We start from the raw sequence: 25,169 nt of genomic DNA, 5'->3' as shown, positions 1-25,169 counted from the left end.
TTTTAGTGGATTCCTTAGGATTTTCTATATGTGTAATTGTATATGTATGTATGTATATAAGATCATGTTGTCTGCAAATAGAGATAGTTTTACTTCTTGATTTCTAATCTTTATGCCTTTTATATATCTCTCTTGCCTAATTGTTTAGCTAGAACCTCCAGTACAATGTTGAATAGAAATGATGAGACCATATATCCTGTTTTATTCTGATAATAAGGGGAAAGCATCTAGCCTTTGCTATTTAGTATGATGTTAACTGTGAGTTATTCATACAATGCCCTTTATCAGGTTGAAGAGGTTCCCATCTATTCCTGGTTTGTTGAGTGCTTTTATCATTAAACAATGTTGGTTTTTGTTAGATGGTTTGTTCGCATCTATTGGGATGATCTAGTGAAATTTTGATTCTAGTGAATTTGAAAATATCCCCTGAAATAATTTTGCTTAAGTCATTACATGTTTCTGATGTATTTTCAAAAATGTAGTCTAATTTTTGCAAGGTTTGCAAATTAGGCTTCCAGCAGGAATGCTGACTTAAATTTATTTGTCTATGAAAAGTAGGTTTAAAGTCAATTTCTTCATAAGTGTATCCTATATTCATCAACATACCTTTTGATACCAAGTGGGAATCGGTTTTGTTAAGTTATAAATGTGGCTCAGATATGATCCAGTTTCTGTTTAGACTGCTTCTCTTGGATGTCACACATCCTGATTTTCTTTTCTTTTCTTTTTTTAATAGATTTTATTTTTTGGAACAATTTTAGATTTACAGAAAAATTGAGAAAGTCTTACAGAGAGTTCCTATGTACGCCACATCCAGTTTTCTCTGTTATTTAACATCTTATATTATTGTGGTGCAGTTACGGTGGTGAATGAGTCTGTAATGATACATTGGTATTAACTAGAGGCCATAGTTTATTCACATTTCCTTAGTTTTTATACAATCTCTTTTTCTATTCCAGGATCCCATTATCCATTTGTAGTTACTACCTTGCATTTTTTTATTCTTCCTTATCTTCTTAGGCTCTTCTTGGCTCTGAGAGTTTCTCAGACTTTCCTTGTTTTTGCTGATTTTAATTTAACATTTTTGAGGAGAATTTGCTAAGTATTTTATAGGCTGCCTCCCTATTGGGATTTGACTGATGCTTTTCACATGGTTAGACTGGTATTATGTATTTTTTGGAAGGAAACCCAAAAGTACCATATTTATCACATCATACCCAGGGTACATACTATCAATATGACTTACACTGACATAGATCACTTAGTTGAGGTGGCATTGTTAGGTTTCTTCATTGAAAAGTTGCTCTTTTTCCCCAAGCTATGCTACTTTCTTGAGACAAAGTATTTACATACATTATTTGGAATTTTTCTGCAAGGCAGATTTTTTCCCTTCTATATATGTAAGTATGTATGTATGTATGTATTCACTTATTGATATCAGTATGAACTCATGGATATTTATTTCATATTTATGGCTATTGTTCACTTTTTTTTTTTTTGTAATATTTTATTTATTTGACAGAGAGAAATCACAACTAGGCAGAGAGGCAGGCAGAGAGAGAGGAGGAAGCAGGCTCCCTGCGGAGCAGAGAGCCTGATGTGGGGCTTGATCCCAGGACCCTGAGATCATGACCTGAGCCGAAGACAGAGGCTTTAACCCACTGAGCCACCCAGGCGCCCCGCTATTGTCCACTGTTTTATGAGCACTTCCTTATCTCTTGGATCTGTAAGACATTTTAGGCTCATTTTGTCTATTTCCTGTCTTAGCCCTAGAATCAGCCATTTCTCTAAGGAGTCCTGGCTTCTTTTATTGGAGAATGGTATTAGAAAACAAAGTCTAGGTGTTAGGTGTGCTCATAGCTATAGAGTGTTCTTGATTTTGGTCCTCTCAGCTGACAGCAAAGAAATATGTGTATGTATAACTTATTCCTGTTGCTATACCTCCTCACCAGCATTTTAACTTAGCCTAACTTATTTTAGTGTGTGGACTGATAAACATGTTGTAATAGGTGTGTTTGTTTTAAAGCTAACGGGCTTGAAATACACCAGGCTGTGTAATTTACTGCCCTTATCTAAGAATGTTTTTCTCAACTTTCATCCCGTCTCCTGACTTCTATTTAAATTTATATTTTGGGTAGTTATATGAATTGTTTGTATAGTACTTAAAAAAAATAATATGTAAAATCAACCTTGCAGGAATCAGGTATATGGTAGGTAGGGCATATAGTTTGGGGGCTGTTTGTTTATTGCTCTGCTTTCATTATTCTGCAGGCTTATAGTAGGAATGTTGCTAATAATTCCAGGAAACAGATAATCCATTTGCAGGAGTTACCTTGGGTTTGAAGGCCACAAAGTGGGTATGATGAAGACGAGATCTGTTTCTCAGTCCAGTCTAGGGAATTGTGTTCTCCTTCTTTCTTCCTTTTATTTCTTTATTTTCTTTATGAATACTGGTTTTATATTAGGTAGAATGCCTGTTTTAATAGTTCTGATAAGATGTTAGGTGATGAAGATTACTGAAGTCGCTCTTCCAGTATAATTTAGTGATATATTTAGTATGTTTATTTAGTCATCACATAGCCAGTGTCCTGATGCCTTCTTGTGTGGACCTTTTGGTTTAAGGATACCACTTTCAGTAAATATGCTTGCTTTGCTTTTCTTTTGGTGAGGGGCACAGGGGCATCAAGGTGATCCTACTGTGATGTCTGTGTGCCATTAGGGGTTGGCTATTCTTTCTGGTTTCTGCATGCAGAGTTAGGACTGACCCAAGTGATACGGAGACTGTCTCCCAAACAGTTCTCTGGGCCATTCCTTTTGGCAGTAATTACATGTTTATTAGTCCTCCATTTTTATTTCTACCTTTATCAAACTACAAATGTAAATTAGTGAGATTTTCATCACTAACTTAGTAGTTAGTGACCTGTGTATATTTGATGTTATTCTTTAGGCAGTGAAGAAGACTTTCAAAAATAGCTTACTGTAGCTATTCTTACATAAAGAGAAAAGCAGTTGTATAGATTGGCCAGTTACTTGATAAAAGCATTTCTGATATTCTGAATGTATCCTGTCCAATCTTAACTTTTGTTTCTAAGCAGAAGTTGAAAATTAGCTTCCTAGAGGAGACTTCTGTATTATACGAACCTTCAGTAGATACCTGATAATGGTTCTGAAATTAGTGGTTCACAAAAGACTATGGATGTGTTTATGGGAGTAGGGACGCTCCATACTAATTTAACTTTTTCATTTCCATGGATTGTTTTGGTCCATTTATTTATTAACTAGTTTTTTTTTAACTTCATGGAAAGAATATGTTCATATTACAAACACAGCTGAAAACTACACTTTAATCTTTCTTCTGATTTCTTTATAATAGCAAATTGCACAGAGTTTAAAAGATGAACAGAAGAAGGTACCTTCAGAAGCTTCGTTTTCAGATGTTCGGTTAGAGGAAACGGAGTCTAATAATCTAAGAAAATCCGGTATGTTATGATTAACTCCAACTTTATTCATTCATTTAAACGTCTATTGAGGACTTGTCATGTTCTGAGCATGAGAAACAACCTTGTGCATTTGAAGAGCCCAAACTTGGGTGGGGGTAGATTGATAAGCCACAGATGTAACTGTGTGGCCATGTCCTAAAGGTATGGACAGTGCACTCTTGGACCATGGTAGAAGGGCATCAGAATTATGAAGGGAGGTGAGCTTTGAGTGCAGGAAGGCGGGTTCAGTGAGAGATGTGATGTCTGAAGCTATACTGTTTATAAAGGTAGGAATGAGTGAGTCAGGTGAAGTAAGGTTGTTTAAGATAGAATAGCATGGAGATGGGCAGGCAGGAATGGAAGACCATGGTTGCTTTGGGGAAGTCAAGTGGTTTGGTATGTTTAGGCATAGGTTATTTGGAGGGAGAAACAGATAAAGCCAGCCAGATAGGTGATAATCTCAGAGACTTTGAACTTCTTGCTAATACAGTGTATTGGAATAATTGTACTACCAGATTTGAATTTTGTAAATATATGGAGTGCCTGCGACTAGGGTAAGTTACCAATAAAAACATTTGGGCTGGCTTGGACTAGGGTATATGTTACGCAAGGAGTGAAATTGTCCAAGAAGCATCCTGGATATTTATGCGTTATGTAGACAAAAAGCTAGATGGGAAACAGGGTGTCCCCTCCCCTCTCCTCCTAGCTGTAAGGGAGATACTGAAGCTCAGGTTTTCAGGGAGCTGGGATTGGCTGGGAATTGGGGGTAGTGAGAATGGGAGGCTTTAAATAGCCCTGGTTGTCCCTAAATCCCCATGCTTAGGGCATCTCCAGGTATTGTGTGTTACTCTATGAACAGTTGATACCTCAAACCCAGACTGCCAAGCAAACTGGGTATTCCTTGTCTGGCAAAGCTTCATAGGAAGATAGAGTCATAGGGGGTTAAAATTTCCTCCTTTGAAATAGAACCTGTGCCATGTCTTCGTATACCTTTTGTTTCTAGTACACACCTTGGTCCTAATAAATCTCTTCAAGAGTTAGTGGAGAGACTAGAGTACTTTTCTGTCTTACTGACCCTGGTCTTACATTTTCCCTTTGCCCAGTAAAGTCTATTCTTTCACCCTTGCTTGGCCTTAAAATAAATAAGGTATTGTAGGCAGAACTGTAGAGCCTAGTTAGGAGATTGTTTTGTTTTCCATTTGAAAGATAAAGGTTTGAGCCAGGGCACTGACAGGGTATGGAAAAAAGTGAATAGATGAGGCATCTGGTGAAAAGCTTGGATCAATAGAATTTGATGACACACTAGATGTGGGGGCTGAGAAAGACTTAACAGCGTCCACATGGAACAACTGAGAAGATCTATGTATATCGATCTAGAGCTATGCTGTTCAATATGGTAGCCACCTGCCATTGAACATGTGAAATGTGGCTTTCTGATTATGCTGTTAGCATATAAAATACAAATCAAATTTCAAAGACTTAATATGAAATAAAGAATGAAAAAACCTTACTAGTAATATCTGTCTTGATTACATGTTAAAATGGTGATATTTTAGATATATTGGGTTTAGCACATTAAAATTCATTCCACTTGTTTCTTCTTACTTTTTTTAATGGGGCATTTTAATGTGTTACACTTATGGCTCACATTGTATTTCTGTTGGACAGTACTGTTCTAGAGCTATAAAGAGGACTGATTTAGAAATAAAGATTGTAGAGTAATTGACGCTTTGGGCTTGTGTAGGGTCACTCCAGGAAAGAGAGTACAGTGACGATAGCAGAAATGTGGGGAGAAAACCTCAGCAGATGCTGACATGAAAGAACAGTGGAGGTAGAGGAGAGTCAACTTCATATAAAGTAGACATTTTAGTTTAAAGTGAGGCCTTATAGAAGAGCTTTTAAAATTACACAAATATCACATGCTTTTGAAAAGCAAAAAAATAAACTTACAGAATTATAAAGTGAAAACTCTAACCCACAATGTTCTCTTTCTTTTTCCCCATAAATCTGTACCATAAACTCTAGGCCTCCTTCTAAGCAGAGGCCATTCTGGCTCTTTTTTTTTTTAAAAGAATTTTGCTTTGCTTGGCTATACTTTTATTATTTTAAGTATTGACTATTACTTTTTTTTTTTTTAAGATTTTATTTATTCATTAGAGAGAGAGATCACAAGTAGGTGGATAGGCAGGCAGAGAGGTGGGGGGAAGCAGGCTCCCGCTGAGCAGAGAGCCTGATGCGGGGCTAGATCCCAGGACCCTGAGATCATGACCTGAGCTGAAGGCAGAGGCTTAGCCCACTGACCCACCCAGGTGCCCCTATGGAAAAAAGTTTCAAATATAAAGAATGATATGATGAACAGTGAACACCATTACCCACCATATGGATTTAAGACTTAACATTTTATCACATTATATATACATATATTCTTTTGCTAATCATTTTATTTTTATTTTTTTAAATTAATTTATTTATTAAGTAATCTCTACACCCATTGTGCAGCTCGAACTCACAACCCCAAGGTTAAGAGCCACGTGTTCCTCTGGTTGAGCCAGCCAGGCGCCCCAATCTTCTGCTAATCATTTTAAAGTAAATTATTGACATCATTGCCAGTTTACTCTTGAGTATTTCATCATCTCTCCAAAATATAAGGACATCTTCTACATAACCCTAAAACCTATTGCACTAGAACATTTAATAGAGTTTCCTAATGTCCTCTAATACCCAGTTCATATTTCATTATCCCATCTTGTTCCAAAGTATTATCTTAGCTCTGCTGTTGTGACTCATTTGAACTCTCGTCCATTGAGCTGAAATGATTGTGCTTCCCTCACAGAGATGTCTTTGCTCAACCAAGCTCCTCACTTGCTCCTCCTCACCCTCACCAGAGTGTCTGCCCTGTCTCGGAGAGAGGAGGGACAATTGTCTTCACTTGGGAATTGGATAGACTAAGTAGGCCTATAAGTAATATGGAAGGCAGGCAGTCAAGCAAACCAGGTTTGATTAATTTTCATGTTTAGCATAGCTTTATTTTCTTGTCATTTCCTTACCTCCATTGGTTTCCACTAGCTTCCACACGACTACTTACAGATCTACCTCCTCTTTGTATAAGGCGTATATACTATTTATTCATTCCATAAAGATTGTTTTGTTTTAAAGATTTTATCTATTTATTTATTTATTTATGATTTATTTATTTGAGAGAGAGGGAGTGAATGAGCAGTGGGGAGGGGCAGAGGGAGCGAGCAGGAGAAGCAGACTCCCCTCTGAGCAGGAAGACTGATATGGAGCTCTATCCCAAGACCCGGAGATCATGACCTGAGCTGAAGGCATATACTTAACCAACTGAGTGACCCAGGCACACCAGATTTTATTTATCCGAGAGAGAGAGAGAGAGAGAGAGAGAGAGACCATGAAGAGGGAGGCAGAGGGAGAGGAGGGAGCAGACTCCCTGCTGAGCAGGGAGCCTGATGCAGGGCTTGATCCCAGGACCCTGGGACCACTGTCTGAGCCACCTAGGTTCCCCTATTCCATAGACATTATTGATCACAGTTTTGTAATAGCTATTTGAATTAAGCATATATATATGAGGGTGGGATGTATGTATGTATTTATGTGTAGTCTCACTAATTGTGTTGAATATCAGCTGTCACAATTCCTGTGGGTTCCTGTGGTATTATTGATTAAAGGTGAAAATACTTGGAAAAGAAATGGATGCAGCTACTGATAACTAAAAGAACAAACAGTTTATATTTACTATGCAAATAAGACAAACCTCCAGGTATGTGAAATATGTCTTTTTTTCCATTTTGGCTTTTAGGTTCAACAGAATCCCTCAATCCTAGACCACAGACCACAATTTCTCCAGCAGATCTTCATGGAATGTGGTATCCTACAGTTCGAAGAACTCTTGTGTGTCTCTCCAAATTGTACAGGTGTATAGATGTACGTGCATCAATTCTTATATCTTTACTGTAAATTGCTTGCTCTTTCATGTGAAATTTTAAAATTTTAAGTTTATTTTAAGATCTTGGTGTAGTATTTTGTTTGGTATTTAATTAGAATCCTATGATTTTTAGATACAGAGGTAAGTTTAAGATCAGTTTAATTTAGGGATTTTTAAAAAAGATTTTATTTATTTATTAGAGTGAAAGCATGAGCGGAGGGGAGGGGCAGAGGGAGAAGGAGATGCTGATTGTCTGCTGATCAGGGAACCCAATATGGGACTCTTGATCTCAGGACCCTGGGATCATGACCTAAGCCAAAGGCAGCTGCTTAATTGAGCCACTCAAATGCCCTTAATGTAGGGATTTTTTTTTTTTTTTCTGAGAACTCTGCATTTTGTATTTTTTTTTCCCTTTTTATTAATTTTTTCAGCGTAACAGTATTCATTCTTTTTGCACAACACCCAGTGCTCCATGCAAAACGTGCCCTCCCCATCACCCACCACCTGTTCCCCCAACCTCCCACCCCTGACCCTTCAAAACCCTCAGGTTGTTTTTCAGAGTCCATAGTCTCTTATGGTTCGCCTCCCCTCCCCAATGTGACACTGGACACTATCACTTAACCTTTCTGCATGTCTTTTTCCTTACCTATAAACTAAAACAGATGAATTAACCAGTAGTTTTTAAACTTTTATGTGGTCATAGGAGATGCAATAAAAGTTATAATCTTTGTGAATTCTAAGGGTCTACAGAACGCACAGGTTAAGAATCCCTACATAATGTAGAATTAGAATTCACTAGAGGCCTTTGGGGAGTCTATGAATACCTTGAAATTTTGAGTAAAATTGTGTTTGTATGTTTATATTTGACTCTTTCTGAGAAGGATTATAACTTTTATTGCATCTCCTATGACCACATAAAAGTTTAAAAACTACTGGTTAATTCATCTGTTTTAGTTTATAGGTAAGGAAAAAGACATGCAGAAAGGTTAAGTGATAGTGTCCAGTGTCACATGGCTATAGTACACATTTAGTACAAATTTATTATTAAATGCATTTACTTTAGTTTTTTTTTTAACTTTAGTTTTTTAAAAAAAAAGGTTATTTATTTTAGAGAGAGGGTGTATGTATGAGATTGACGGGAGGGCCAGAGGGAGTGGGAGGGGAAGAGAATCTTAAGCAGACTCCCTGCTAAGCCTGACGTGGGGCTTGATCTCACAACCCTGAGATCATGACCTAAAGCAAACCTTAGGACATTTAACCAACTGAACCACCTGGACATCCCATTAATTTAGTTTTGTACTCCATTTTTTTTGTTTGTTTGTTTTGTACTCCATTTTAATCAACATTTTTTTTTTAAAGATTTATTTATTTGAGAGCAAAATTGCAGGGCGGAGAGGCAGGGAGAAGGGCAGAGGGAGAGAGAATCTTAAGCAGACTCCACACTGAGCACAGAGCTCATCATGGGGCTCTTTCCATCTCACAACCTTGAAATCATGACCTGAGCTGAAATCAAGAGTCGAATACTTAACTTACTGAGCCATCCAGGTGCCCCTAAGTCACTAAGAAACCATGGACTAATTTTAGTTATTGCTGAAATTACAGTACCTTTTTTTTTGAAGCACGACCTTAAACATAATGCATTGATTTTAGGTCAGAGCTGTTGTAAGCATTCAAGAATGTTTAATGAGGGGCGCCTGGATGGCTCAGTGGGTTAAGCTTCTGCCTTCGGCTCAGGTCATGATCTCAGGATCCTGGGATCGAGCCCTGCATTGGGTTGTCTGCTCGGCAGGGAGTCTGCTTCCCTCTCTCTCTCTCTCTGCCTGCCTCTCTGCCTACTTGTGATCTCTCTCTCTCTGTGTCAAATAAATAAATAAATAAAATCTTTTTTTTTAAAAAAAAGAATGTTTAATGATATGATTATCAATCTTAAAAGATTAGAGTTGTCTATACTTACTATTAGAAGTTTGTTGCTAGGGGCGCCTGGGTGGCTCAGTGGGTTAAAGCCTCTGCATTTCGCTCAGGTCATGATCCCAGGGTCCTGGGATCGAGCCCCGCATCGGGCTCTCTGCTTGGCAGGGAGCCTGCTTCCTTCTCTCTCTCTCTCTCTGCCTGCCTCTCTCCCTACTTGTGATCTCTATCTGTCAAGTAAATAAGTAAAATCTTAAAAAAAAAAAAGTTTGCTGCTAAAATAGTTTATAAGATTAAATTAAAAAAAATTTTATTTAAGTAATCTCTACACCCAGCATGGGGCTTGAACTTACAACCCGAAGATCAAGAGTGCTCTTCCAACAGAACCAGCCAGGTGCCCCTGAAATTCAGTGAGTTTAATTTAAAATTTGATTGTTACAACTTAAATATCATATAAAATATGACAAAATAACAACAGCAATGTAATTATCCTGAAGCTGTTGTTTAAGAATAGAGACCAAAGGGTGTATGTGTATGTTCCCCAGCCCCCTCACTGCCCCCTCACTCCCCCTTACCACAGAGATGTTCTGTATCTCAGAGGCCTAGGGTCTGAACAAGGTGGCACAGTTTCATTGGTTCAGTAGAGTGCACAGTACTTAGTGTATCGGTTTTAAGCTACATAGTTATCAGAGTTTGTACTTGGAGAGATTTTGAAATTTAATCAGAAAATACCTTTTGGCCTATTCTGGGACTTTTAGGATGCAGAGAGATCACCTCTACAGTTAGATGTCTCAGCCTTTTTGCCCAGCTAATGAGCTGTCTTCTAGAGGGAAGTTTGGACTTTGGAATCTCCTCTTCTCCAGGTTCCCTAGCAGGTGTACTGAATGACGGTATGAGGCTAGGATTAGGAAGCTCCCTAGAGTAGAGCTGGGATCCCAGGGGAACACATGGGTCCTTATTCCACACAGAACCCATTGTCATCACAGACCGTAGTGAAGCCTTTTCGGTGCTTAAGAGGAATTTGAGCCAAACAGTAGGGTAAACCTGAGGACGCAACTCTGCCTGTTTTTATTTTATCTTCTGGGACTGCCTGTTCTTTTTGTTTTCACCTAGCTATGTCTGAATCTTATTCCTTTCTCTTTTAACCATCTAAGGCGAGGAAAGCCAAGTCTAGTGAAAAATGCATTAAGACTGAGTGGAGGTGGGGTATGCCTGGGTGGCTCAGTCAGTTTTAGCCGCTGCCTTTGGCTCAGGTCATGATCCCAGAGTCCTGGGATCGAGTCCCACATCGGTCCCCTTACTCATTGGGGAGCCTGCTTCTCTCTCGGCCTCTGCCTGCCACTATGTCCGCTTGTGCACATGCTCTCTCTCTCTGACAAATAAATAAATTAAAAAAAAAAAAAAAAAAAAGACAGCGGGGGAAGAGTGGGTCTTAGTCGAGGCTGCTGATCTTCGGTCTTCCTCAGCCAGGAGCAGTGACCTAGCAGGGGCATCCCTAATCTTTTCTTACTACAGAAGCTGCATAGGAGACAAATGAGAGGGAAGCAGTACAAAAGGAGAACAGCATCAAGTAGAGATCAGGACGCAGGATTGTGGCCTCATAATAAATATTTTGCTCATATTCCTCCATGTTAATTCCATCTCAGGTGGAATGGAGGCAGGGAGGGAAGCAAGGGACCAGCAGGCGACCCTGCCCAGACCGACACGCCACACTTCTGACAAGAAATAAAAATGACAGAATTAAGAATCATACTTCACATGCTGTTTATAACCTGATTATTTTGTTTTTACCTAATTATATTTTACAAAAATTTTACCACCTCCTTTGGCATTCCTTTATTTCATGCACAGTATCCTATAATTTGGATTTACTAGTATTTTATTGCTTGACTCCCCCATCACTGAACATTTATTTGCTTTTTTTTTGCTGTTTTAAATAATGTAGTAAGAGCCATGTGCGTGAATTTTATAATATAATACTGATTATTTGGGATACATTTTTAGAAGTGGGTTTACTGAGGCTTTGTCTTAAAGTTGGTGGGGTCAGAACCACATCTGCCTTGTCCACCCACCACTGGGCATCCAGCATTTAGCACAGAGCCTAGCCTGAGATAGGTGCTAAGGTAATATTGTTGAAAGGTCACAGGAGAGTTTTGAGAGATGCAAATTACAGAACTATCTGTTGGTCTAGACAGGTTGCACGGGAATAGGAAACTCTAGGAGGAATATTTGCCAGTAATATAAGTCCATCCAGTGGATGAGGGCAAGCAAGCATTCATTGTTGAATTGCTTGTACTCCGTTTACAAAATTTCTTTGTTCCTGTGTTGTAAAGCACTTCAGGTAATGTTTTTCTTTTATTTCACCAGAGGGCAGTGTTCCAAGGATTATCACAGGAAGCCTTGTCTGCCTGCATTCAGTCGTTACTTGGAGCATCAGAGTCTATCAGCAAAAACAAGGTTTGATGAAGTGTTAGGTGAAATCTTGTTACCTATAATAATATCGTGGAATATAGTATTTATTTGTAGACACAGAAATTTAAAGCCATTTTGGCGGTAGGATTTGTTTAATATGATTTAATTGAGGCCCTTTAAGAGAAGCTAAAATAGTTGACCCTTGAACAAGACAGGGGCTCAAATCCTTTCCCCCACAGTTTGAAATCATTGTAGAACTTGATTCCTTGAACACTGAACTACTAATAGCCTGCTGTTGACTGAAAGCCTTACTGATAACATAAACAGTTAACACCTATTTTGTCTGTTATGTGTATTATGTACTATATTCTTACAATAAAGTAAGCTAGAGAAAAGAAAATGTTATTAAGAAAATCACAGGAAAGAGAAAATACATTTATAATATGGTGCTATAAAAAATTACAATGTAAGTAGACCAGTGTAGTTCAAACCATGTTGTTGAAGGCTCAGTTGTATTTTATTATAGTGCTAAATAAAGACCACACTGTATGAAGGAGTGCCAGCTTTGCCGAAAAGTACTGAAAATGCCACTTTGGTTCTAAATCCTATAGAGTAAAGGTCTCTTACTATAGCCTTAGCAGCTGGGAAGGTAGTAGACTCCTGTTTCCCTGAAAGACCAAAACAGTGTTTATAAGGGAACATAGCAATTTATAACCATCCCTTCATTGATGGTTTTAAATAGTTGCATGCCTCACTTGGAGGAAATCAGCCAAGTCAATTTAGAAGACAGGAAACTGTGGCCCGTGGGTTGCATGACTAGAAGTAGTTGCCATGACTTCGTGACTTACAGTTTTTTTTTTTTTTTTTTAAATTTTTTTTAAGATTTATTTATTTATTTGACAGAGAGAGATCACAAGTAGGCAGAGAGGCAGGCAGAGATAGAGGGGGAAGCAGGCTCCCCGCCGAGCAGAGAGCCTGATGCGGGGCTCGATCCCAGGACCCTGAGACCATGACCCAGGCCGAAGGCAGAGGCTTAACCCACTGAGCCACCCAGGTGCCCCCGTGACTTACAGTTTTTAATCAAGAAGCGATCTGGGGCTGAAGGCTGCTCCCAGGAACCCTGGGAATTTTTTAATAGCATCCTCAAAAATGTTGCTTCATTTAACTGTCCATTAAAATACCTGTTGCTTAAAGGGACGAAGCTGTAGGGGCTGTTTCCAGTGAAACTTTTTTTGCTTGTTTGGAGTATTCAAACTTGTGAACCTTTCTGGACTTCGAGATTTATAAACTTGATTTCTTATTTCAAGGCTTTAGATAAATTAGGGTAAGACAAAAGAAAACAACAAAAAAAAATGACAAAAAAACTTCCCTCAAAAGAATTTGGGATTCGTTGCTAGGAGAGCTGTACCCCTGATTGTGACTGCTGCATTCTCCCAGTCATGGAATGGAAGGTTGCAATGACATTTTCAGATGTTGGAAGGAAGATGGAAAGTTAGTTGTAGACAGGCAGATTTAATTTTTAAAAAGTATTTCTAAGCCTGAGCTCTCACATTTCTTACAATACATGAAATCAGGAAACATGTCTAATGTTAGGCAAATGGCTTAATAAATTATGGCATACTTCATAGAGTAGACTATTACACAGGCATTAATTTTTTTTAATGAAGCAGTAACATTTAACTTAAATATGTTAAGGCCAAAAAAACCAAAAAAGGATACAAACCAGATATACATTATGACTTTATGTAAAGAAAACACTCAATAAAACCTTAACATTGAAAGCTTTTGGGTGGATATGGATGATTTTCCCTTCTTTTCTCTACACTCTTCAATTTTCCAGTTTTCTAGAGTGAGCATGTAGTTCTTAGATGATAAGGAGGAAAAAAAATGACCTAATTTAAAAATAAGCTTATATGCTTATGTCTTCATGCACTACCTCCTTTTTTTAAAGGGAGGCATGAAGGACTTTTTGATTATTTCGTCCTTACCCTATGAGGCTATCCTATTTTATGTAACTCTGCTTCCTGCATATTAGAAGGGGTTTAAGTTTGTGTGGGGAAGCCCTTGATTTGGCAAGCATTAGCTCATTTATTTTTGTTGCTGAGTTTGTGTACTTTTGCCTTTCAAGAAAAAAGAGATTAATGAAAATGACCACTTAATGTCTTAGCTTCTTAAGGCAGGAAGTTGCCATACTTAATTGAACACCTAATATGTTTGCTGGATTATAGCAGCTTTAGTAAAGTGAATCTATATTATACTGTTTTTTCCCCTTGGAGTTGTTAGTTTTTTTAAAAATAGAGCAAGTATCCAAAATGTGTAGTGCTTCCTACTTATTTAATGCTCTGTGTTCCAGAGTGCAAAGTGAGTTTCCATCAAATAAATCATATTTGCATATTGATTATGTGTTTATCTAGAAGGAGGGAGGAAAGAGAGAGACACTAGAGTGGAGTTAGTTTGTTTAATAACCCCTTTAAAATTGTTGCTGTTTACTGAAGGACAATTTTATTCTTTTCCTAATACAGTATGATGTTATTAGAAATATTTTCAAAGTAAGATTCTGTCTTGATTAAGCAGCAAGAATGAGCAGATGCAGCCTTGCTCTTGTTAATATACAGACTTTTTTTGGAAGTGTAAGTTACAGTTATTCACTGTTTGAGGATTGGGTCAGAGCTTTGAGAACTAAACTTAAATCGTAAGACTCTTCTAGATGGGTCCTGCCAGGGCAGATGCAAGTGTAGTGACTCAAGGGTATAGATAGTGCTCTGTTGGTGGCAGGATAATCCAAAATGGTAACCCCAAATCATTTTTGGATTTGGAAGCTCCTTTTGTGTAAGTATGAATATTTCTGATATTCTGGATATTGAAGCCACTTTGGCCAAATAGAGCCATGGCACTTAAAGAGAAACTGGAAAACCAGGAGAGGTCAGAGTTGTGCTTATGCTTTGACCTTTTCTTTATTTCCTGCTCTGTTCCAAGATTAGGTCACTTTATCTCTTCTGTTTCTAATCAAGTTAAAATAGATTTGATTTCTTTTTCTAAATGTGTTACTTTATAACCTTTTATCTGATTTACTTTCTTGGACTGATGAAGTAGAGTTGGTGACAGTGTTAGTAAGAGTTTGCAGCAAGATTTTTGCAGATAATTCTAACATGGGTAAAGTGGGGAGAGTTCATTGTACCACAAAAGGAGTATTGGTACATACGGTTAGGTTAAGGACCATACACCTCGGTAGATTAATGTTGATTAATTGAACACTGTATGTTTTACATGTTTTTATTTAGTCTTTGATAATACCCATTTTTCTGTCTTATAATTTAGACTCAGATTGATGGACAACTTTTCTTAATTAAGCATCTTTTGATTCTTCGTGAACAAATTGCTCCATTTCATACTGAATTCACCATTAAGGAAATTTCCCTGGACCTCAAGAAAACTAGAGGTACTTCATTGTCCTGGCTGACACAGTTGGGTGTGTTTGACCTGTCCAAATGTGTCAGCAAAGGTTATAGGTTTATTTTATGTTCATCTGCAATTTTTTGCATGCTGTGCTTGCTAAGTATGTTACTTGCTCATACTGAACTAAGCTGTCAATGTCCTAATTACATCTAACTTGCTGTATTTTCTTTATGAAGGGAACTGTTTCTGAGCATTTCAATTTGAAATATAGCATTACTTCTCTTAGACTCTGCCACATATTACCATAACCAGTTAAAAAATGAAAAATCAGTGTAACAGCTACTTACAGTGTCAGCCAATTGGGGTGATTTTAAACATTGAGTAGAGTTTGTCAGTTCATGAAAATTCAGGAAGGCAGCTGGGTAAAGTGGTAAAATGGGAGTATTTAGATATCTAAGAGTGAAAGATTTGGGTTCTGTTCCTGGCCCATCATTTCCTGGCTCTTGTGTGATCTTGGGTGGGTGTTTTAGTTTTCCTACCCCAGGTGAAATGAGCAGAATCAACTTGTCATGATAACTTCTCAATAACCAGGTTATTGAGATCATTAAGCATGAAAATGTACATTGAAGAGCTTTGTGAGCTTTAGGTGCTCAAGTAAGCCTAATTGGTATTATTAAATCAGCTGGTTGTTAAGTAATCATGTGGCTAGGATCTTTGAGTTGTTAACAGACCCTGAATCATATCCATCCTAATGATTTGCCTCTGACTGAATTAATACATGATTTCTAAAATATCAGAATAGTTATTTTCTAAGATGTTGATTGTAAGCAGTTAAGGATATACCATGAATATCCCTAGTTTCCCTTTACTTACTTACAAATTTATCTAAACTTCATCTTTTCTTAACCATGTCTGAGGGAATTAAGCTCTAATGCCTTAAGCCATTGTTTATATAATGGAACTTCTCTCTTAGGTATTGGGGGAATTGAGAAAATAATCACTCAAATTATTTCCTGTACTCTGGTTCAGAGGAACTCCAAATGTGGTATTTCCAAGGGTAGCTGGTTATTAGTTCCCTAGTGACTGTGCTTATAAAATAGTAGGCTTGACTTAACTCACCTGAGAACCATCATGAGTCATATTAGAACAGTTTACTCTTTCTTTTCCTAATGTTCTCTCCATTCTGCCATGGAGAATACTTTTTGGTTCTGTTGGAATTTGAATAGTAAACCTGTATGTTACTCATATTTTGTGATTTAAAAAAAAAAAAAAAAGATTTTGTTTTATTTTAGAGGGTTGGGGAGGAACAGAGTGGGAGCAAGAGGGACAAGGAGACTCCTTGCTGAGTGTGGAGCCTGAGAATGAGGGGCTAGGTTTGATCTCAGGACCCAGAGATCATGACCTGAGCTGAAACCAAGAGTCAGATGCTTAGTTAACTGTGCCTCTCAGGCGCCCTGTGATTTTTTTTTTTTTAAACTACAGCCACATATCCTGGTTTTTGCCTTTATAGAATGCATATATTTTTTTTTAAGCTTATTCTTATCAGAGGCTTCCATCCCCCAACCAGTCTAGTTGATTTCCTTCTGTTCTTTTGGTGTGAGGTGTGGGAGTAGTGCCCTAACCTTGAAAAGTGCCGGGGGCTGATAGTCTTTAACTTTATTTACGTGATGGGACAAAGTAAGGCTGATCTACTTTCTTCCATTTTTTTCCAATTCATAATTTGTTGCTACTTGCTTAATTCTCATATAGATTCATCGAAGTGTGAGAAAATGAAATGCCCTAAAATTTTGGCAAATACTGGTTTAAAGTCTGTTTTCCCTAAAACATCATAAAGCCTATATAATCCTACCGTATGCTGTCGCAGACAGTCTTTTAAGTTATCTTGTAGAAAAGACAACAGAAACAAAGCTTTACTCTCAATACTGAGTCTAATAGGTCTTTTACAGTAAGATCAGGGTCAAGGTAGTAAGTATTGTTGTGGTGTGTACTTGTAAAAACCAGGGTTGGAAGCATGTCATACTTGGCTTCTGTGGTGTGGCAAAGCAAAGAAATGGTCTTTTGTGACTATCACTTTAGAATACTTGCTCTCTTTACTTTTAAACCTCTAACCTCTCATAACTAACATTACATCTTAATTGCATTTGAACATCAATGAGACCTCAGTTAGTACTTTGTGTGGTTTCTAGTTAGTCTGGAGGTTAAGGGGTAAATACGTCCTTTTGGTGTTTTCTTTCTGGCTGACACAGTAGTTTATTCATTCTGCTTCCAATGAATAAGTTTCTGTGCCAGCCAGGGACTCAACAAACGAAGCTGGGTAAGTATATGGATGTTTTTTGGAAAATCTGTTTAGCAGCATAAAAATAAGGCAGTGAAACTTTCAGGTATCAGTTACCATTTATCTTTTTTTTTTTTTCTGTAAGTGGATAATTGAGATTAATAGTCATTTCTCAAGTCTGACTTCTAGAAAATAACTATGTGTGGGTACTATAACCATGGCTGTAGTAATGTAGTAACTAATCCCACCCTCTTCCATTCATGGAGGTGAGTTGGTGGAAATGAAACTGCTTTTGCTTTTGTGGTAACAGATAACTAGTGTACATTAACATACTGAAACAGTAACTCGTCTTTTCTTTTAAAACTGTACCTGTTCACTGGATGAGTAATTTTGTTTCACAGATGCAGCATTTAAAATCCTGAACCCTATGACTGTTCCAAGATTTTTTAGGCTGAATAGCAACAATGCCTTGATAGAGTTCTTGTTGGAGGTGAGAAGGAGTCTGTTTCATTGGTGGTGGGAGATAAATGGCATTCTTTACATGTCTGGTAATTTCTAGGCACATAAAAACAGGAGGAAACTGTCATCTTCTTTTTAAGGGTACTCCTGAGATAAGAGAACATTATCTTGACTCTAAAAAAGATGTAGACCGTCATCTGAAATCGGCCTGTGAGCAGTTTATTCAGCAGCAGACCAAGCTGTTTGTAGAGCAGCTGGAGGAATTCCTGACAAAGGTATAGACCTTGGTGCATATTTGGTAAAGTAATTTTGAATTCTTCCTTAGATTTCCTTTTGAACGAACCTCTTGTGAAAACTCTGGCAGGAGACAGTAAATAGTAAGCCTAAATCTTAATGGTTCCATCTAGGAAATCACTGTGTTTCCTATAATGGAAGCTTTTTGATTTGGACTTTTAGATACACTTGCAGAGTTTTTAGTTTTTAAGAGAAAAAGTGCAGATATTGTCTCCTTGCTAAAATCTATCCAGCTGGCTAATGCCAGCAATGCAAAAACAGATCATGGCTATTTTGGCTTTTCTGTTTCAACCTGATCTTTTTTTTTTTTTTTTTTTAAAGGCTTAAGTACCATTACTAAAGATTTTACTTCATAAAAATGTTTAAAAAGTCATGAAATTAAAAAAAAAATTCTTGAAATTAGCTTTCATTTATTTAGCCTCTACTGTCTGTCCAGAATTAGAGTACATTATAAAAAGAGTAAAAATATGACAGCCCTTTCTCTCAAATTTACTTACCTAAGTCCTAACTGGGGAGACAAGCTGTATCTCTGAAATGACCAGGAGACAGCTAAGCAGATTGTCTGTTAGTAATTTTTTGCTGGGGCCATCAGTGCTGGTATGCCTGAAGCCTGTGATATTTGTTCAAAAGATAGAAGGTACTTGTGTCTGAAAATAGTAATAAATGCCCCAAAAAGCAGATATAGAAATGTTAAAGCAGTCAACCTACTCTTTTGTTTATCATTGGCATATAGTACGTTTACTGGGTTGTAGTCCATTCAAACAAGTATTTGGAGTGTGTGTGTTTTTTTCCTTTGCCACATCAATTTAAAAGGGGGGAGTGGTAGAAAGGTTTCTACTGGGTTTTGATTTTAAAAAATGGTGCAACTGTTGATACTTTGTAATATACAGATAAGCCGTTACAGTTTTTACTGAAATTGTCCTTACGGGAAGCCAGTCTGTAGATTGTAGTATGTATTTTGGGGAGAGCATCCACATTAGTACTGGTAGGAAATACTGTAGATGAGTATTCTGCAATAGCAGAGCTGCAGAATGAATCTTCTGACATAAGCAAGTTAATTATAATGAAATCTAGGATTAAAGGCTTTTTCTGGAAAAGCACAGTCTTTGTAAAAGTCAAGAGAATGAAAATTCACTGATGTAGCTATCTAAATTGATGGTGGTGTTAGTTTGGTAAATCTGGTATAACTCTGTAATTGTGCATTTTGGAAAGCTCTGGACACTATGAGCATTTTAAAAAAAATTAGAGATACATGTAGGAAACATGTATTCCAAGTCTGAATTATATGGTGGTTTTCCATGGAATGCTACACATCTGCACTGGAGACTCCTATACAGTCATGCATCTCTCTTTCTACACTCCTCCCTGAGGGATCGGAGAGGGAAAGGCCCTGCCTCTTGACGTCATTGAGAATTCAGTCCTGTCCTCCCTGCTTAGTCTGTGTAGTCTTTGCTCAGGTCATTCACTGTTGGCCTCGTTTTCTTTTTTCAACCTTGGTCCCTAAGTGCTCTTCAGGGTCCGTTCAAAATATTAAGTAGATAGTACAGCTTAGAGGACTGAGCATCCCTTTTACATTCTCTTATTCCAAATTCAGTCCCTTCCCCCATCCCATTGGAGTAGAGTGAGTCAGAGACAAAGACGCACGCATGCACAGGGCATACAGCATAAGCACTAGAGTTCACACAGATATATGTGATCGTTTAAGACATTGCTTGTTAGACTTTGTGGACCAGACATTTTTCACTTTTTTTTTTTTTTTTAAAGATTTTATTTATTTATTTGACAGAGAGAGATCACAAGTAGGCAGAGAGGCAGGCAGAGAGAGAGAGAGAGAGGGAAGCAGGCTCCCTGCTGAGCAGAGAGCCCGATGCGGGACTCGATCCCAGGACCCTGAGATCATGACCTGAGCCAAAGGCAGCGGCTTTAACCCACTGAGCCACCCAGACGCCCCATTTTTCACTTTTTATCTGGTGGATTTTAATAGTATTCTGAATAGCAGACACAGAATAAATGATTTTAAAACTTTAAAATGATTTTCTTTAAAGGTAAATCTGCAAGTGCAGAATCTTGTGCCTCTTTTATTATTGTTGGCGTCTTATAAGGCAGCCCCGTGATTGTACCTTGATAAATGATTGCAAGAGAAGCAGCATCCATAGGTGCAGAAAGAGAACAGTATTTCATCTTCAATTTGGATGTATGCTTGTAGGTCTCAGTATTTTACCATTTGGATGTAAGCCTCATCAACAAATGTTCTCAGCTGAGAACAGTTTGGGCTGATTTTTGGAATACATGTGGGTTTGCATAATAATACTGTGTGAGTGTAGAGAACATTCTTAGGCTCTTTGAAGACTTGTTTTTGAGCGTAAAGATTTGGGGTGTGATTCTCGTCCTTTTTTTTTTACTTGCTGCAAATTGGTCTTTTTTGGTTATGTAGCTCCTTCCTTGACTCTCCTTGTTGAGATGCTTTGTTTTCATTAATTCTCATTACATCTCTGGCACCTAGAGTAAGTAAAACATCTTCATTTCACAGAATGAGAAACTAAAGTTATCCAGAGTGACCCAATATACATAAGACAGTCATTTCTACAAACTTAATCTGAATTGTATAAACATCTTCCCTGATATTTTGGTACAACTAATGAAGTTTCTTAAGAAAAAGAAATAAATTCTAAAAGAACATATCCTATTTCCTGTTCCTTGAAAAATAATCTTTTCTCTAAGTATTTGGTGGCCCTAAAGAGTATAATACTGTTCTAAGTGTTGTGGGTAGAAGTTCATTTCATTTCATCAAATTATGAAAATAATTTGGGTCAAATATCTTCTGTTAAACACAAAAACTCTTGATACTTTCTTTTTCTTTCCTTCCCCCCACCCAAGTTTTTATTTATTTATTTGACAGAGAGAGAGAGAGAGCGCGTGTGCACGCACAAACTGGGGGAGGGAGAGGGAGAAGCAGACTCCCCGCCGAGCAGGAAGGCCAAGGCAGGACTTGATCCCAGGACCCTGATATCATGACCTGAGCCAAAGGCAGACACTTAATTCACTGAGCCACCCAGGCACCCCAAAAACCTGTTTTTGGACCTGTTGATACTTTCTGTTGTCTTAGAACTTCATTATACTGAATATTACATGAAACGAACCCTTAAGTAGGGGTTGGACTGGTTATGGGTGTGGTAGAAAGAGCATAGAATTTTGACTCCAGAAAGCTGAGCTCTAGCCCCCCTTTGTCACCTCCTGAGTAAAATGGTAGCAAGGTAGATCCTCCAAGCCTTGCTTTTCTAATCTCTTCAGCAGAGATAGCTACTGTATCCCTCTTCCCAACTTAAAGTTATTTTAAGGACCAAAAGAAGATCATATATGTAATAGTACTTTAAATGCTGCAGAAATGTTACAGGAAAATAAGACAAATTTGAAGCGCAGGTTTTGCTTTAGCAAAAATTCTGAATAAAAGCACTTTGGGTGGCTCAGTGGGTTGGGCTGCTGTCTTCGGCTCGGGTCATGGTCTCGGGGTCCTGGGATCGAGCCCCGCGTCGGGCTCTCTGCTCGGCGGGGAGCCTGCTTCCCTCTCTCTCTCTCTGCCTGCCTCTCTGTCTACTTGTGATCTCTCTCTGTCAAATAAATAAATAAAATCTTTAAAAAAAAAAAAAAGCACTTTGAAGGAAGTACATTTCAAGTTCATAACTAAGCTCAAAGTGTTTCCCTCTAGTGGGACCAGTTTATGCTGAAAACTCAAGACTTGTATTTAGCAATATTCATTTTTTCCCCAAGCAGTTTATTGAAGTATTTCGAGTTTATGGTGGGGGGGGCAGAGGGGCAGAGGGGAGAGAGAATCTCAAGCAGGCTCAGTGCTCAGTCTCACAAACCTGACATGACACGAGCCGAAAACCAAGAGTCAGACACTTAACCATCTGAGCCGCTCAGGTGCCCTATAAGTTTATTATTAATATTCCCTCTGAAGTGTTATTAATTCCTCAGCAACATTGTAAATGTAAATTTTTCCTTGATTGTAGTGCATATAATAGAATTTGACCTATAAATTTAATTTTTGTTCTCAAGGACTTAATAACCTAATGGGAAATCAAGATAGAAAATATGTAAACATTATGAAGTGTAAAGCAGTGTCATCATGAGACTATGGGTCTATGTTCATCTCGTAGGGTTTTTGAAAAAGGGCTAGTTGGGGAAAACTTTTCAAGAAAATACTCCCTGCAGTTTGACTTAAAGGTAAGTATGTTACCTAGATAGTAAATAGAGATGGATATGTCAGTTTGTCTTTGTCCTTAATATAAAAATAATTAGGGTGCTCCAAGTTGCCAGGACTGGCTGCAACGGCTGCGTGAGGCTCGGCCTCTGGGGCTAGCTGGTGGTGGTGGCCTAGGGAGGCTCAGCGGCTGGTGGGCAGACTCCAGAATCTCTGGTGTCAGCAAATAGTTCCATCTCACTTGGAATGACTTGCCAAGTGTTTTGAGGGAAGGACCATCTTAAGGTGCACTGAAGCTAAAGTACTATGAGCTTTCAGAACTTCTGGAGCAACTATAAAGTTCTGATTGTTGATACCCTTAGTTGGGTTCATACATTTGGGATGGTGTAGAATCAAGAGCAGCCCTGTTTTCCAAATGCCCAAAAAAGACAACGTCTCTGCACCAGATAGTCCAGCATTCGAATATCCTAAGAAGAATCACACCGAAGGGAAATAGTAGGCTTGGGATCTTCAGAAAGAAGCATCTTTGAATCTGAGCTTGACATTGAAAGAGGAGATGAAAAACATCTAAAAAATCCATCAGCTGGATTAGAAAGAACTGGCTCCTCATAGCTGGAGTGTCTTTCATAGGCGTCCACCTTGGAACATACTTTATACAGAGGGCTGCAAAGCAATCTGTAAAATCTCAGTCTATAGGCAAACAAGAGAGTATTAAAGAATGAAGTAAAAATAAATATTTGGAACTAAAAAAAAAATACAGTCTAAACAGACAGCGTATATATCATTATGAACTTGGTTAAATTCTGGAACAATCAATGGAATAATAGGCAGCATTACTAATAAAACATAACTGTTGGACATAGAAAAATGTCCAGAATTTAGAGTTAGGTGGGGAAAAAAGATGTCAGAGCACTATGTTCCTGTTTTGTAAATGTAGACACGTTAGTATATTTGTTTATGTTGGAGAAGATTTCGGATAATACATACTAAACGAACATGTTTTTCTTTTAGCATTGTCTAATCTATAATATGTATGATTCGTTTTTTAAAAGCTGCGTCTCACAATAAAAAAGTAAAGATATCAAGAGGGTTAGATAGTAGGAAAGGGGTGATTTTATACACATGTGCAGCATGAGCAAAGGCCTGTGAGCTTACTTAACATTGTATTCTGTCTGTGCCTGTCTTCTGCCTAAATATTTTTGTGGCCTTCTTTAATCAAAAGTGTTGGTTCTCGGATTTTTCTAATGAGACTCTCTGGTGAGGCCAAGGTCACAGCCTGAACCTTTGGCATCTAACAATCCGTTTAAAAAAATGTTTTATGTGGGGCGCCTGGGTGGCTCAGTGGATTGAGCCGCTGCCTTCGGCTCAGGTCATGATCTCAGGGTCCTGGGATCGAGCCCCGCATCGGGCTCTCTGCTCCGCAGGGAGCCTGCTTCCTCCTTTCTCTCTGCCTGCCTCTCTGCCTACTTGTGATCTCTCTCTCTGTCAAATAAATAAATAAAATCTTAAAAAAAAAATGTTTTATGTGGACTCTGTCCTTCACCTTCCCCAATTACACCTTAGTTACCAATTACCCACCATGGTTTTCCATCTTGAGAACATCTTAAGAGCAGACTTGTCTAAGCAGCCAAATGTACGTTTTTCGTTTGCTGCTCTGTACTGATGGCTGAGGAATAAAAGGGGCATGAACAAAGCGTGGGCATCCCAGTCTGCCTATAGCACTGGTTGGTCAGCCTCTAGCACTTTGATGCTATTTGAAAATCTTGTTTGTTTTCGTAACATTCTCTCTGCCTGAGATAGAATAAAGAAAAGGAATCTCTAGGTATGTAAAGGAGATTTTGTCTTGCTGGGGTGATGTTTTCCTAACAGCATACAATAATAATTACATGTTGATATGATAGTTCACTTGCAAAGGGACCTGTTTTGTCCTCAGTTTTTTCTTCCTCCTCTAAAATATTTCAGGCAGAATACCTCAGGACATCGGTGGTGGTGCCTTGAAATCACAAAAGAAGTTTTCTAAAATATGTTATTAGTTGGAAGGATTATGAGTTATGACGCAGTTTTTTAGGATTGCACATTTGACTGTCATTATGTTTTAATACATCCAGATGGTGTTGTATGTCCTGGGAGAGCCGTGAAATGAAAAGAAATGTTTTTCTTTTTGTCTTGTCTCACAGGTTTCAGCGTTAAAGACGATGGCCAGTCAGGGAGGACCCAAGTATAGGCTTTCACAGCAGCCTTGGGCACAGCCAGGTATTCACATTTTACTCAGGGGATTTCTTTTTTTAGCTGTTGATTAATTTGCATTTATATGGTCTCTGACCACTTGGAGTTGGTTTCCTACTTCTGCTGTGGTTTATGTTGATGCTAGGTGCAGTTTGGAGCTGACAGGTCTTAATGGGCCAGGACTCCTTGCATTTCAAAAAGCATTCCAAGGAAAGAAGAATTAAAAAGAAAAAATACACATAGAGTTAAAAATAAAACGTGGCTTAGACGGAAACCCTTTGATTCTGTACATCTGCTTTTCATTGTGTTAGAGCTTTGATGAAAGTACCGTGTTTGGTAGTCTGAAATTAGGAAGGGAATGCTACTGTTCTCAAGTATTAAATGAAGGATGTTGGTCATTACTTTGTTACACATTTTATGCAAGTTACATCATCTGTTAACATTTTTAGAATGTTCAAAAAAAATTATAAAAATTGTGGTGTCACTGGGGAGTTGCAGACAGTATCCCTGTTTGATTGGTGGATGTGCTTGAGATGCTTCTAGTTTTACTCTTTCCTAAATGTAAATTTTTCTGTG

At 38.1% G+C, this 25,169-nt stretch overlaps 1 protein-coding gene across 2 annotated transcripts in view; it reads left to right on the top strand.

The window, feature by feature from the left end:
- The window catches only part of COG3 (component of oligomeric golgi complex 3), a 76,381-nt gene that overhangs the window by 40,435 nt on the left and 10,777 nt on the right, over positions 1-25,169 (top strand). For both annotated transcript variants that reach the window (XM_045977970.1, XM_045977971.1), the window contains 7 exons: positions 3,374-3,479; positions 7,297-7,421; positions 11,698-11,787; positions 15,061-15,181; positions 17,815-17,903; positions 18,013-18,147; positions 24,545-24,620. In XM_045977970.1, coding sequence (XP_045833926.1) covers positions 3,374-3,479; positions 7,297-7,421; positions 11,698-11,787; positions 15,061-15,181; positions 17,815-17,903; positions 18,013-18,147; positions 24,545-24,620 — 742 coding nt within the window. The remainder of the gene's footprint in view (positions 1-3,373; positions 3,480-7,296; positions 7,422-11,697; positions 11,788-15,060; positions 15,182-17,814; positions 17,904-18,012; positions 18,148-24,544; positions 24,621-25,169) is intronic.

Source organism: Meles meles, chromosome 14 (genome assembly GCF_922984935.1).
Source record: "Meles meles chromosome 14, mMelMel3.1 paternal haplotype, whole genome shotgun sequence".
Classification (NCBI taxonomy): Eukaryota; Metazoa; Chordata; class Mammalia; order Carnivora; family Mustelidae; genus Meles; species Meles meles.
Note: the sequence above shows the minus strand (reverse complement) of the source record. Positions and strands in the feature narration are given on the sequence as shown.